At 35.0% G+C, this 14,292-nt stretch overlaps 1 protein-coding gene across 1 annotated transcript in view; it reads right to left on the bottom strand.

Moving 5' to 3' along the window:
• Window positions 1-8,801: 8,801 nt before the first annotated feature.
• Window positions 8,802-14,292, bottom strand: part of TTC33 (tetratricopeptide repeat domain 33) — a 40,287-nt gene continuing 34,796 nt past the window's right edge. Inside the window, exon 5 of the mRNA XM_046671626.1 lies at window positions 8,802-10,868. Coding sequence (XP_046527582.1) covers window positions 10,515-10,868 — 354 coding nt within the window. The 3' untranslated portion in view covers window positions 8,802-10,514. The remainder of the gene's footprint in view (window positions 10,869-14,292) is intronic.

Raw genomic sequence — 14,292 nt, 5'->3', positions numbered from 1 at the left:
TTTGTTTTTCTCCCATGTACATGGACAATGAAACAACACCTAGATTTATATAGAAATGAATACACACACACACACACACATATGTATTCACCTGTGTTCATGGAGAAAAACAAAAGCCTCATTCACAAGCCAGCATTACTAGTACTCAAGTTACAATCTCACCCATCCTCCAGGTTCACCATTGAGGACACTGATTCTGGCTTATTCTTTTTTTTAATTAAAATATAATTCACATAAGATTTGCCCTATAAAATATTTAGTATGTTCACAGAATGCAACCATCACTGCTGTCTAATTCCAGAACGTATTCATCACGCCCCAAAGAAACCTCATACCCATTTGCAGTTACTCTGCATTCTCTACCCTGGCAATCACTCTATCTCTATGAGCTTGCCTATTCTGGACATAAATGGAATCATACAGTATGTGGCCTTTACTGTCTGGCTTTTTTCAGTTAGTATATTTTCAAGGTTCATCCATGTTCTAGCATGAATCAGTACTTCATTCCTTTTTATGGCTGAATAACATTTTATTGTGTGGATATACCACATTTTGTTTATCCGTGTATCAGTTGATGGGCATTTGGGTTGTTTCCACTTTGGTTATTAATAACGCCGGTAGCAGCATTGTGTACAGGTTTTTGAGTGAACCTATGTTTTCAATCCTCTATATACCTGTGAGTGAAATTGCTGGGTCATATGGTAGCTATATGTTTAATTTTTTGAGGAGCTGCCGAACTATTTTCCCAAGTGGCTGCACCATTTTACATTCCCACCAGCAATGCACAAGAGTTCCAGTTTCTCCACATCCACATCAATGCTTCTTGTCCTTGTATTTGATTACAGTCATCCTAATGGGTATGAAGTGGTATCTCACTGTGGTTTTGACTTGCATTTCCCTAATGACTACTAATGTTGAGAATCTTTTCATATGCTTCTTGGACATTTGTATATCTTCTCTGAAGAAATATCTATTCAAATTCAAATTGTTTGCCTATTTTTTAATTGAGTTATATGTCTGTATTAGTTTGCTAGGGCTGCCGTAACAAAATACCACAGACTGAGTGACTTCAACAAAAACTAATTTTCTCACAGTTCTGGAGGCTGAAGTTCCAAGATCAAGGTGCTGGCAGGCTTGCTTTCTCCTATGGTCTCTTCCCTTGGTGTGCAGCTGGCCACCTTCTTGCTGTATCTTCACATGGCCTTTTCTCTGTACACATGCATGCCTGGTGTCTCTCTTATAAGGACACCAGTCATAGTGGATTAGGGCCCAGCCTTATGACCACATTTAACCTTAATTATCTCAAAGGATCTATCTCCAAATACAGTCACATTGGGGGTTAGAGCTTCACCATATGAATTTCAGGGAGACACAATTCAGTTCATAACAATATCTTTTTACTGTTGAGTCTGGCTTATTCTTAATAGAACAGCCAAGGAAAAAGACTCCAACATTGTTTGTCATCTATTCCACATTTCTTTGTAAGGCTTACCAGCTATGTTACGCAAAGATGGTTTCTTGTGGAAAAGTTGTTCCAGACCATTTGTGGCTCCAAACGTTCCATGTAAGAAAGTTCTGACTGTCTAACTGGCTGATATTAAATCCTACCTGGTCGTAGCAGGATATAGCAGACAGAAAGCTAATTTTAACACTATCTCATAATCTTAAAGACAATCTAACCAACCAGGTCAAATGTGTTAGATAAGATTGTAAGATTGGTAGAGCTTCTAAAGTGATACTTTGACCAGAAGACCATGGAATGCAACAGTCCTTTCCCAAAGCCTAGCCACCCCTCTCCACAAGTTTCTTATTGGAGCCACAAACACTAAGGGCTGTGGAAAAATCAGCTATGCCTTTGGCCATAAACCTTGACACAGAAATATTCATTTTCCCTAAACTACTCGTACTAGTTTCAAGACCAAACGAGCCATGAAGTTTGTTCTCTTCCCCCACGCCCCCCACCTCATGCCCTTCACCACCGTTAAACCTGAGTCTAAGATGCTGCAAGTATGATCTCATGATTGCTGTCCAGGTACACCAGAAATGGAACCAGAGAAAGAGACTCAGAGCAAGAGAGAGTGTTTGACGCTATCATTTAGTGTGGAGCTGCCCTGAACCACACCTGGGGTTTTAGTCCCAGGTTGAAAGCCTTTTCGAAAAAAAGAAGAGAAGAGAGAAAGATAGTTGGGCCCATTGTCCTTATATCAGTATCAATATCTCTACCATTCATTCATGACCTTACCTTTCATCCACCCCATTCCACACCATGGAAGAGGAGGACAGAAGAGAACACCAAACATATTTGTGTCCTAAGAACTTTTAACCACAGCAAGTCGACACACTAAAATCTGAACAATTAGGTAAACATTTCTCTCTCTTGAGAAGGCGTGAAACAAGATTCAGTATACGAGGGAAGCCAAGAGAATTTCAAGAACAATGATGAAAGAGAGCTCAAGACATCAGCTCCACAGCAGGCCAAGAGCACAGTGAAACCAGACTGAGTCAGGAGAGGGTGCTCTAGGATGTCTCTAAGGTTAAAAAAGAAAGAAAAGCAAAAGAAAATTGACAGATTATTTGGTGTTTGGCAATACTGAGGGGAGTGTTATATTTCTATTAGACAGTCAGGCTAAATTAGCATTATATACATGGAAAACTAAAGAACAAAACAACAAGGCAATTATTAACTCCATGAAAAACAAACACAAGTACAAGAAATGTAAAATAAAAATAATATACTAGGTGACATCAACTATGTGCAGTAATTACATAGTCATAAAATAATGAGTATAGATCGAAGACAAAATTATAATCAACTTTATTGGAAATGGAGGCAGAACTAGTAAGTATATATATTGAGGAAATATGAAAGCTAAATAATATTCCTCTATCATAAGAAATCAATAATTCAGGTCATAAATGTCTAAAAATGAATAAGCAGTGAAATCACAATGATATATATACCCTTATACACCAATTATATTTGTAGAAAATTTATAGTCTGGAAATACCAAGTATGCCTTAGAAACTCTCACATACTAATGGTGAGGTATAAAATTGGTACAATCATTTCGAAAAAACGAACTTGGAATTATCTCCAGAAGTTCAGCATGTACACACTCTCATTATGAATAATAACTGCAGGGAAAACATATCAAATATGTCAATGCATGACTTCATAATGGTACAAAAACAAAACCAAACAGAACACCTCACTCATCACCTTTGGAGGATGCTAGTGGTAAACAAAGGGAAAGAAGAAAGCCTCCACTATATTACCAGCCTTCAACTACATAAATTGTTTCTCAAGGTAACAAAATAGTTGATGAGGAAAAGTTTTCTTTAAAGATCAAGTCTTCCAGCAACAAAAAAACCAATAATTATCACCATTTTTTAGCCTCCAATGAAATAATGGATCTAGGCAAAGAGAGTCAATTGCTTTTGATATTACAAAAAGAAAGAGCCAGAAATATTTAACTTCTGGTCTAAGTACCCAAAGCCACTCATGATGCATTCTTGCTAAAAACTTGAACCAATGAATTTATAGGAAAATTTATAGGAAATGTAGGTACAGAGGAACATTAATAACATTAGGTGAGATACAATAAATAAAATACAAAGTGTGGAAAATTCTAAAAGACAAATGACTCAGTTCCTTTAAAAGTAAATTGCAAGGACAAAAAAAGGAAGAGGAACCTAGATTATAGAAGAGTAAGAGACATGTGAACAGACGCAATGAGTGGATTTTGGATCCTAATTTAATCAAACCATACCATTACTCAATGTGACATAAATGATAAGATTTACACTGTAGCTGTTTTTAAAACTGAGTTTGTAATTTAAAATCTTCCCGAAAAGAAAATGCTAGGCCTAGGTAACTTCACTTGTTAGCTCTATTAAACACTATTGAAAGAAATGCCAAATGTATAGAAATCCTTTGAGAAAAGAGCAGGTAGAAATACTTCTCACCTTTTTTAAATGAGGTCCACATTATCCTGATTCAAGAATTTTAAAGATATTACAAGAAAACTACCAAACGATATTCTTCATGAACATAGACGTAAAAATTCTTAATAAAATATTACCAAATTGAATCCAGAAGAGCTAAAAAGGATAATCCATCATGACTAAATAGGGTTTATCCCAGAAATGCAGCTGAATTAAGATTTGAAAAATGTAATTCATCTTATTAATGGAATAAAAGAGAAAAATCATACAATCTTCTGATGGATTCAGGAAATACATTTAACAAAATTCAATACCCACTCATGATAAAAGGTGTTCAGCAGACTAGGAAAGGAACTTCCTCAATTTAATAAAGGACATACATAAAAAAACTACAGTTACCATCATACTTAACGGTCAAAGACCAAAAGATTATAGACCAGGCAAGAATGTCCATTCTCACAGCTTCTATTTACCGTTGCACTGGAGGTTCTGGCCAGTGCAATAAGGCAAGAAATAGAAATAAAAAGCATACAGTTTGTAAAGGAAGAAGGAAAACTGTCTTTACTCACAAAGACATGATAATACATGTAGAACATCCTAAAGAATCTACAAAAAAGCTAATGCAACTAATAAATCAATTACCAAGGTGGTAGGCTACAAGGTCAATATACAAAACTAAATTGTATTTTTATGTCATCGTATCAAATTGGAAAATAAAATTTTAAAAACACTCCTTGTAACAGCATCAAAAAAATATGAAGTATTTAAGGATAAACTTAACGAAAATACGGGCAAGACCTAGTCACAGAAAACTAAAAAACATTACGAAGAGAAATTAAAGACACAAAACAATGACATGCCATGATCATGGATTCGAAGACGTGGTATTGTTAAGACAGTAACTCCTCCTAAACTGATTTATAGGTTCAAAACAATTTCAATCAAAATCCCAGAAGACTTGCAAGTAGATAGAAACAGGTTGATTCTAAAATGTATATGGAAGGACAAACAAATTTGAATAGCTAAATGATTTTGGGGTGAAAATAAGTTTGAAAAATTACAGTGATTTTTAAGACTACGATTTTAAGCTATAGTAATGAAGACAGGGCAGTATTGGCATAGGAACAGACATAACAGAACACACAGCTTGGACAGATCCTCAAACACACGGTGAATTAATTTTCAACAAAGATGCCAAGGCATTACAATGAGAAAGGATGGGTTTTTTATGAATAGTGTTTGAATAACTAGACATCAAAAACAATGAACCTCGACCTTTACCTCACACCATACATAAAAATTAACTTGAAACAAATCACAGACCTAACTATAAAAGCTAAAACTGTAAAACTTCTAACAGAAAACATAGAAAATCTTTCTCATCTTGGAGTAAACACAGATTGCTCAACACACAAAAAGTACAACCTTAAAAGAATAATATATAAATTGGACTTCATCAAAATTAAAAACTTCTGCTCTTCAAAGGGTATCATTAAGAAAACAAAAAGTCAAGCCCCAGATGAGGACAAAATACTCACAATACATATATCTCATAAAGGATTTTTATCCAGAATATAGAAAAAAATTCTGATAACTCAGTAATAAGATAAACCAAATAAAAAATGAGCAAAAATTTGAACAGTGCTTCCCAAAAGAAATTATACAAATGTCAAATGACCATATGAAAATATGCTCAACATCACCAGGGAAACGAATATTAAAACCACAATGAGATAGCATTACATATCCACCAAGGTAGCTAAAATTAAAAACAATGACAATACCAACCATGGACAAGGACACTGAGCAACTGAAATTTTTTAATACATAATACTTTGGAGAAGTTTCAGTTTCCTCTAAACTACACATATATAGTTACCATAACACTCAGCAATCCCACCTCCAGTATTTACCCAAGAGAAATGAAAACATATATCCACACACAGACTTGTGATGTATATACATAGCAGCTTTATTCGTGATAGATCAAAACTCAGATGTTCAACAACCTAGACGTCCATCCACAGATATGAATAGCTACAAATTGTGGGTTATCCACACAACAGAATAATACTCAGCAATAAAAAGGAACACATTACTGACATACACAATAACATGGATGAATCTCAACACGGATAGGTTTCAAAAGTATTATGCTGAGCAAAAAATGTCAGACACAGAGTACATATTGTATGATCTATTTATCTGAAATTCTAGAAAAGTCAAATCTATTTTGCAGTCGCAGAAAGCAGATCAGTAGTTGAAACTTGCTTGGTGTTGGGGTGGAAGGGAACTGACTGCAAATGAGCATTGGAGAACTTTTTGGGTGATGGAAATATCCCTCATCTTGATGGTAACGGTGACTGTGTGAGGGTTCACATTTGTCAAAACTCCTCAAACTGTAAACTTAAAATGGGCACATTTTACTATATGTAAATTACACTCTTAAAAAAGTTGACAGAGTGGGCAGAGGCTATCATGATTCATTTCACATTCCTTCCTTCAAATTAAATCTAGAGTCAACATTGTGGTCTATCACAATGTCAAGCCAGTCGACTTTTCAAATATCCTGAACAAATATTTACATGTTGCCTTGTAATTAACATTATCCATTTTCAATAGAATTTCAGTGATTTAAGAAAATGTAAAATTAGAAAAAATTCTCCAATTCAGTTTTTGTGTCATGCGTACTTTGAAATATAATCTGCACTAATCTTTGCCGGGGTTTGAGGGAGGCATAAAATAATACCCCTTGTCCCCTCCTGACTTCTGAGCTACTTGAGAGACAAAAAGAATCAGGCAGATGGAGATTCAGTATGTCAGATTTATTGCTGAGAAAGTCTAGGGTAGAGCATAAAATTTAGGTTTGTGGCAACAATGGCCACCTGATATCAAAGCCAGAATTAGACAGACCTGCTCCCCAAGGCACAGGCAATCCTGCACAAGCACAGCTCTCCCCTCGCAGAGGCAGAGAGCCTTCACTGCAAAACTCACAACAGGTCTGCCAAGAGACTACAACATAGGATCTCTGCAGGAACATCCAAAAAAGCGGAGAAAGGGGCTTGTATGTCCAGTTCTTTATCTTAAGCTCCCTTTCCTGGGGAGGTGGGAGGGAGGAGGGAAGGGAGAGATCAGGATTCCTTGCTTAATGGTACCCAAAGCAGCACTATGAAAGGAAGCCATCCCACCTTCTGCCATCCCAATGAAGGGGAGATCAGCATTTCTCAACCTTTCTTCCAGCTTGGCACACACAGCTGGTGAAGTTCACACATAACACACATTAAGGCACAATTCACGGTACACCAGCGATAGGGGCACCCCTTCTCTTCCGTTCAAGAGGGCATGTTTAATTGCAAGTGACTAAAGGGATATATTTCATTTTAATCTACTTTGGCAATGATTAGTCATTTACAAATTTCTGTATTTTCTTATTGGTTAAAAAAAATTACTTTCTCAATCCTAAAATGCCAGCAGTTACAAAATACACCATCAGTTTAATAATCCTCTCTCAGGAAAATAAAAACCACATTTAGTATATCCATTATTTGAAGATAATTATGAAACTATGGTTCTTGTGTCAACTCATAACTCATTTAGATCACACGTATGTCCTGAAATCAACGTCCACAGTCGATTTAGAAGGGCTTCTGAACCAGGAAGCCTGAAATTAAAGAAATTATTGACAATTTTCCTACTGCTGGGAAAGGCAGTGAAACAAGCTTTTGATATTACATAAAGCATAATTTTCAAACTGAAAAGGCTATACGGGTCAGTTATGGAAACTCCAGCTTTCTGAGACAGTTTTTTTCATTATGTCCTCATTATAGTTCTGCCATATAACATCAATTTAAAAGCTTCTTATATTTAGACTACCACCATAACATTTTGTACATAGGCCCCAATTGTAGATCTAAGTTCTGTGATCTACACTTTTCACGACTTTTCAATGTTTACATAGCATTTATTAGCACATTTCAGATAAATACTCTATAACCTAAGTTGTCTAGAAAATAATATAGGATTCTCAAATTATCAGGCATGGTCTGGATGTGTAGTGTTCTATCTAATGAGTGTCTCTGCCATACAATTTTCAAGTAAGAATAATGCAAATTATATTCAGTATAATTTTAGTGTTAGTGTTTTCAGAAAGTGTATTAAACATCTTTAATTATGTCACTGCCATGAACATCAATTATTTTTCTTTCAGATTCAAAAGGATGTGTTATTCTATGTAACAAACTTAGTAAATGTCTTTATATCAGTATTCACATCCTTATAAAATAATGCATGTATTTTTCTCCTTGTGCGTACCAGAGTGTTAGCCAAGCATTTTTAGGGGCCTGGAGAAATGAACTGCCATTCTTCTCCATGACTGACTACTTCTTTCTCTCCTCCAACTTATGTCTAAAACCTCTTATTTCTTCTATCTGAGCAAGGAAGTGACTAACCTGGCCTAGCAATGTCAATGTGGGGAACCCTAGGTTCTTCAACAGAAGCTAGGGCTACGTGCGCGCCACTCTGGCTCCTGCCTCTTTTGGGGCTGAGGCACAGACCTTACAACAAGAAGAACCTCCAACTGATAACCATCTGTCCTGTAATATGAGGAGTGACGTCTCACTTTCAGATAAGGAAAAGATTACATACAAAGAAGTTGTCTTGCTTTCTTAAAATCAGAAGAAACTGAAGTTAAACATTTCCAAACTAATCCAAGTTCTTCAAAGAAAAAGCTAGCATTTACCAAGTACTTCATATGCGAGACACCATGCAAGGTGCTTTACATATTTTATTGTCACATAAGAAAGAAATTAAATAAATAAATCTAATTTTTAAAAAGCTAACAACACAACAGGCAAATCTTTAAAATTCAGAAAAAATATTTATTCACAAATTACACAATAAACAAACACCTATTACTCAAAACAACATACCAAATGGTAAGTGCTCACTTCTCTAGATACCCAACTATCTACCCTTTGAGGATATTCCTTATTATACAAAATAAAATATAATTAATATTTGGTTTTCTGGATCATTCTAAAACTAACCTCTCTGACCAGAGCTAACTTTCTGATACAACTTTGGGGGAAAATATACTTTTCAAGGCAAGCGCTGACTTCTCCAACTCTGAAAAAAAGAGAGAAGCATTCCACTAAAATAAAAATTTTAAAAATCATCTCAGAAAAATGTAGACCATTACTCACATCCTCCAAGAGAGTAAGGTAAGATTCCTTAAAATAAAGTAACTTACTTTCATCTCTAACAAGGATAAAATTAATTTTACACCAATAATAGCTTCCTGAGTGTCAGAAGTATCAGCGTCCAGCAGTTTATATAATTGTACTACAATATATGTAGGATAAAAATTATAATTCACATTAGCAATGACAGTATTGATTTGGGGATGTGATTGTGGCCTTTCAATGAAATATTCCTTCAACATATCATATCCTTCTCTACTCATGGGCCTGTACCATAAGTCACATTTCGGTTTCCACGTGTGCTGTGCCTAAGTTATTCACTCAGTGGCACTTTAATAATAACAACCCTGCTTTTTATCTTTAGAAAGATACAATTTAGCTATTCAAAACTGTGATTATTTCTCATTTCACTGAGTAGTTCCAAAAAAGTTATCTAGAAAAGGAATTCCAAACTATCAGCTGGAAAGTTATAAGCAAGAGCTAAGTTATCTTCAAGGTTTTTAAGCTTTTAAAAATAATAAGAAGAAAATACTGCTTTTGACTGGGACAAGACAGCAGTACAATTTGTTACGATGTATCTATAAGAGCCATTCATTTCAAAGACGCACATCTTAAAAACGACTTGCGTGCGGTAAGAACTATTCTACCTACTTTAAGAATTAAAAAAATAAAACCATCATTCTAACGTTTACCAGTTCTTTACACATCTAACAAATACTGAAGGAGGCAAGTACCATTGTTATAATAATTTTAAAGTCAAAATATAAGCACAAATCAGAATTAGGAGAAACTTCAGAAAATGTTCAGAATGTACACATTTGCATGCATTTTCAGCCGAACTTTCAAAGATTCCACTTGTAACCAAATGACAACTTTGAATCAAAATGACTTTCAAAAATATTCAAGCTTTGTGACAAACTTACTCTAATGAAACAAGAAAAATAGAAGAGTGAATAGTGACAGCAGTATATTTCTAAAAGGAAAAGAAATCACCCACTTCCTTTATCATAAAACAAAAGTCAACAAGTCAACATTTTAATATAACACTGGCCATCAAGCTATTCACTGTTCGAGAATCCACTTTCAAGTTGTGTCTTTAAAATGTACTCACTTATATATTTGGATTAAATTAAGTTTATTAATCAAAAACCACTAGACTCAGAATTCTAATCTTAAGAAGTTTAAATCATAACTTATCAATGCATAGTCCAAACACTATACAATACTTCTACCATTTATTTTTATACGCTTCATCTGAAAAACTTATTTTACAAACAGGAGTTTTCCCCTATTTCTCCAGAGTAAATGTCCCTATGCTCACAACTTTAAGTGGCAATCAAAAAGACAGATTCAAAGAATTCCTGCTATGCTTCATCGGGCTTTGATAAAAACAGAGCCATCTGGTGGGGCAGCACCATCTTCCTTCTCAGTTACCGTCTCTACAGTCCCAGAGGCCGACACAATCACCATTGTTTTATTTGCTGAGATGGTCTTCTGTTTTTCAGCAATAGCTGCACAAACAGCAACAATCTCATCACTTTCAAAGTCATAGTCAGGAATTGACTTTGGTGAGAAATGGGTTACTTCCACTGGTGCTTCACTTTTTTTAATCCTCTGTGCTACCTTCTGCTGCTCCTGGAGCGTTCTTGCCCAAGAAAGGTCTTCTTTCCATATTTCAGGGTTCATTGGGTAGATGTGAAGGGCTACCTGAAAACTCCGAATTGCCTAGGGGTAAAAAAAAGTCAGTTTTTGTTTGCTTTGTTTTAAAAAATGAATGTATTTCATATAGTCAACAATATCCATGTATATACAACTTTTTTTCTTTTAATTTACTAGAATGTAAGGATGGAAGTTAGGGCTGTGCCCTAACGAACAGAAAACAAAAAGTTACGGAAGTGTGAAAGAAATCTGACAAACTGCTGATGAGTACTAAAAGTCCATTAAAGTAGAAGTACTGATATTATAATTCAAAACAAGGCAAATGCATTGTTAGCTTCTGCAGATAAGTAAATATATGAATCTGGGGATTTCCTGGGCTAAACCCTGATCAGGAAGGTACCAGGAATGAATTCCTTTGAAGCCAAGAACTTATATCATAATAATGCTAATTGTATTGAGTGTCACAGCAGACAAAGACATACATTATATAATGATAAAATGGTCAATTCACCAGAAAGATATAACAATTACAAACATATATGGACCCAACATCAGAACACCTAAGCACAAAAAGTAAACATTGACAGTACTGAAGGGAGAAATAGCAATCAAGTCATACTAGGAGACTTCAACACCCCACTTTCAGTAATGGGTAGAACATCCAGACAGATCAATATGAAACAGAAGACTTGAACAACACTACAGACCAAAGGGACCTAATAGACATATCCAAAACATTTCACCCACAGCAGCAGAATGCGCATCCTTCTCAAGCACAGATGGAACATTTTCCAGGACAGATCACACATTAGGTGCATAGATGACACGTTAGGTCACAAAACATGTCTTAACAAATTTAAGCAGACAGACCAAGTATCTTCTCAGACTACAATGGAATAAAATTAGAAAATAGCAGAAGGAAAACTGGAAAATTAACAAATATGTGGAAATTAAACAACACACTCTTGAACAACCAATGAGCTAAAGAAGAAATCAAAAGAGAAATTGGAAAATATCCTGAAACAAATGAAAATGAAAATACAACATACTAAAACTATGGAATGCAGCAAAAGCAGAACTAAACGGGAAGTTTATGATGATAAAAGCCTACGTTAAATAAAAAAGATCTCAAGTAAAAAAATCTAACTTTTCACCTCAAAGAATTAGAAAATAAAGAACAAACCAAAGCTATAATCATTTTCCAACATATACACCCAACTCTAAATAATGACTCATAATAAATCTAAATAATGACTCATAGAGATATACCCAGCTATTGACTTAATTTACTACCTGTTCTATTTATCTGTATATTTTTTATGTTTTGTCCATAGGTATATATAGTAAGAATCGTTAGATGTTAGAAATTCTAGCTCGCTTTCAATATATTTTTCATAGTATCCTTTCATTATGACATTTTAAGTCATTCTTTTAAACCATTCCAGTCTTTCAAAAGAACAGCTTAAGTTTACATAAAAATTATAAATTTAAATTTTTTTAAGTAGAGTCCTAAAAATTACATTAAATGGGGAAAAATAACACTTTTAATTCCTCCAAGAATTTCACAGTATTAATGGACAGAATCATATCAATAGGAAAAAATAACAGTTGAACAACTAGTACTTATTTAAGAAACCAAAATGTTGAATAATTTTATTGGTTGATTCAAAGGATCTCTGTTGTCTCATCTGTAATATATTTTCTTTCCTTATAGGACAATCTTTGCTAAACATTATGTCCTAGAGATTTTTTCCATTACCATAGGCACTTACAAGCAAAAGAGATAATGACTTGCAAGTTTTTAATAAAGGAGAAATGGGGAAAAAGTATTATATGATAGGTTTTTGTTTGTTTTCCTGTTAACCTATTAGAAAACTAAATTCCTTGAATTTCTTTTTTCCAACTCTGGTATGATTTAAGTCTTTACATAAAAAAGAGAAAAGATGGCTATGTTAAATGGCAAGGAAAGAAAATGGCATTTTGTTAAACTGGTTTCTGTCACTGTGAATCTCATTTCAGATTATCTTTTTTTTTTTCAGTGAGGAAGACAGGCCCTGAGCTAACATCTGTGCCAATCTCCCTCTATTTTGTATGTGGGATGCCTCCACAGCACGGCTTGATTAGCAGTGTGTAGGTCCACGGCCAGGATCCGAACCACAAACCCCACACCACCAAAGCAGAATGCACAAACTTAACCACTACGCCACCAGGCTAGCCCCCTAGATTATTACTTTTAAGTTTTTTTACTCCCATCAATTTTCTCATCAAAATCCCTTACTTCTTATTTCTGAGAATATGACAAACATCTCTTTTTTTGTAAACAGAAAAAAATGAAACATTTACAAGAGTACCAGAAAAATCTAAGCTACCCACAACTTACTAAAGCCATTTCTAGTAAAGTCAAATTCAGGACTTATGAATAATTTTAGCCTTTAAAGAAACTTAAATTTTTTTTTGTTTGCTTTCTTTTTACCGTGAAAGGCCAATAAAAGCATGAAAAGTCCACACATCTATGGACAGCTAATCTTTGACAAAGGAGCAGAGGGCCTACAATGGAGAAAAGAAAGTCTCTTCAACAAATGGTGCTGGGAAAACTGGACAGCCACATGCAAAAGATTGAAAATTGACCATTCTTTTTCACCACACACCAAAATAAACTCAAAATGGATCAAAGACCTAAAGATTAGGCCTGAGACAATAAGTCTTTTGGAAGAGAATATAGGCAGTACACTCTTTGACATCAGTTTCAAAAGAATCTTTTCGGACACTATAACTCCTCAATTGAGGGAAACAATAGAAAGAATAAACAAATGGGACTTCATCAGACTAAAGAGCTTCTTCAAGGCAAGGGAAAACAGGATTGAAACAAAAAAACAGCTCACTAATTGGGAAAAAATATTTACAAGCCACTTATCCGACAAAGGGTTAATCTCCATAATATACAAAGAACTCACACTGCTTAACAACAAAAAAACAAACAACCCGATCAAAAAATGGGCAGAGGACATGAACAGGCATTTCTCCAAAGAAGATATGAATATGGCCAATAGACACATGAAAAGATGTTCATCATCGCTAATCATCAGGGAAATGCAAATCAAAACTACACTAAGATATCACGTTACACCTGTTAGATTGGCAAAAACATCCAAAACCAAGAGTGACAAATGTTGGAGAGGTTGTGGAGAAAAAGGAACCCTCATACACTGTTGGTGGGAATGCAAACTGGTACAGCCACTATGGAAAACAGTATGGAGATTTCTCAAAAAGTTAAAAATAGAAATACACTATGACCCAGCCATCCCATTACTGGGTATCTATCCTAAGAACCTGATATCAGAAATCTCAAGAGTCCGTTGCACCCCTATGTTCATCGCAGCATTATTTACAATAGCCAAGACGTGGAACCAGCCTACATGCCCAGAAACTGATGATTGGATAAAGAAGATGTGGTATATATACACAATGGAATACTACTCAGCCATAAAAA

This window comes from Equus quagga, chromosome 9, assembly GCF_021613505.1.
Source record: "Equus quagga isolate Etosha38 chromosome 9, UCLA_HA_Equagga_1.0, whole genome shotgun sequence".
Taxonomy (NCBI): Eukaryota; Metazoa; Chordata; class Mammalia; order Perissodactyla; family Equidae; genus Equus; species Equus quagga.
This window is presented reverse-complemented; position numbering and strand designations above follow the sequence as displayed.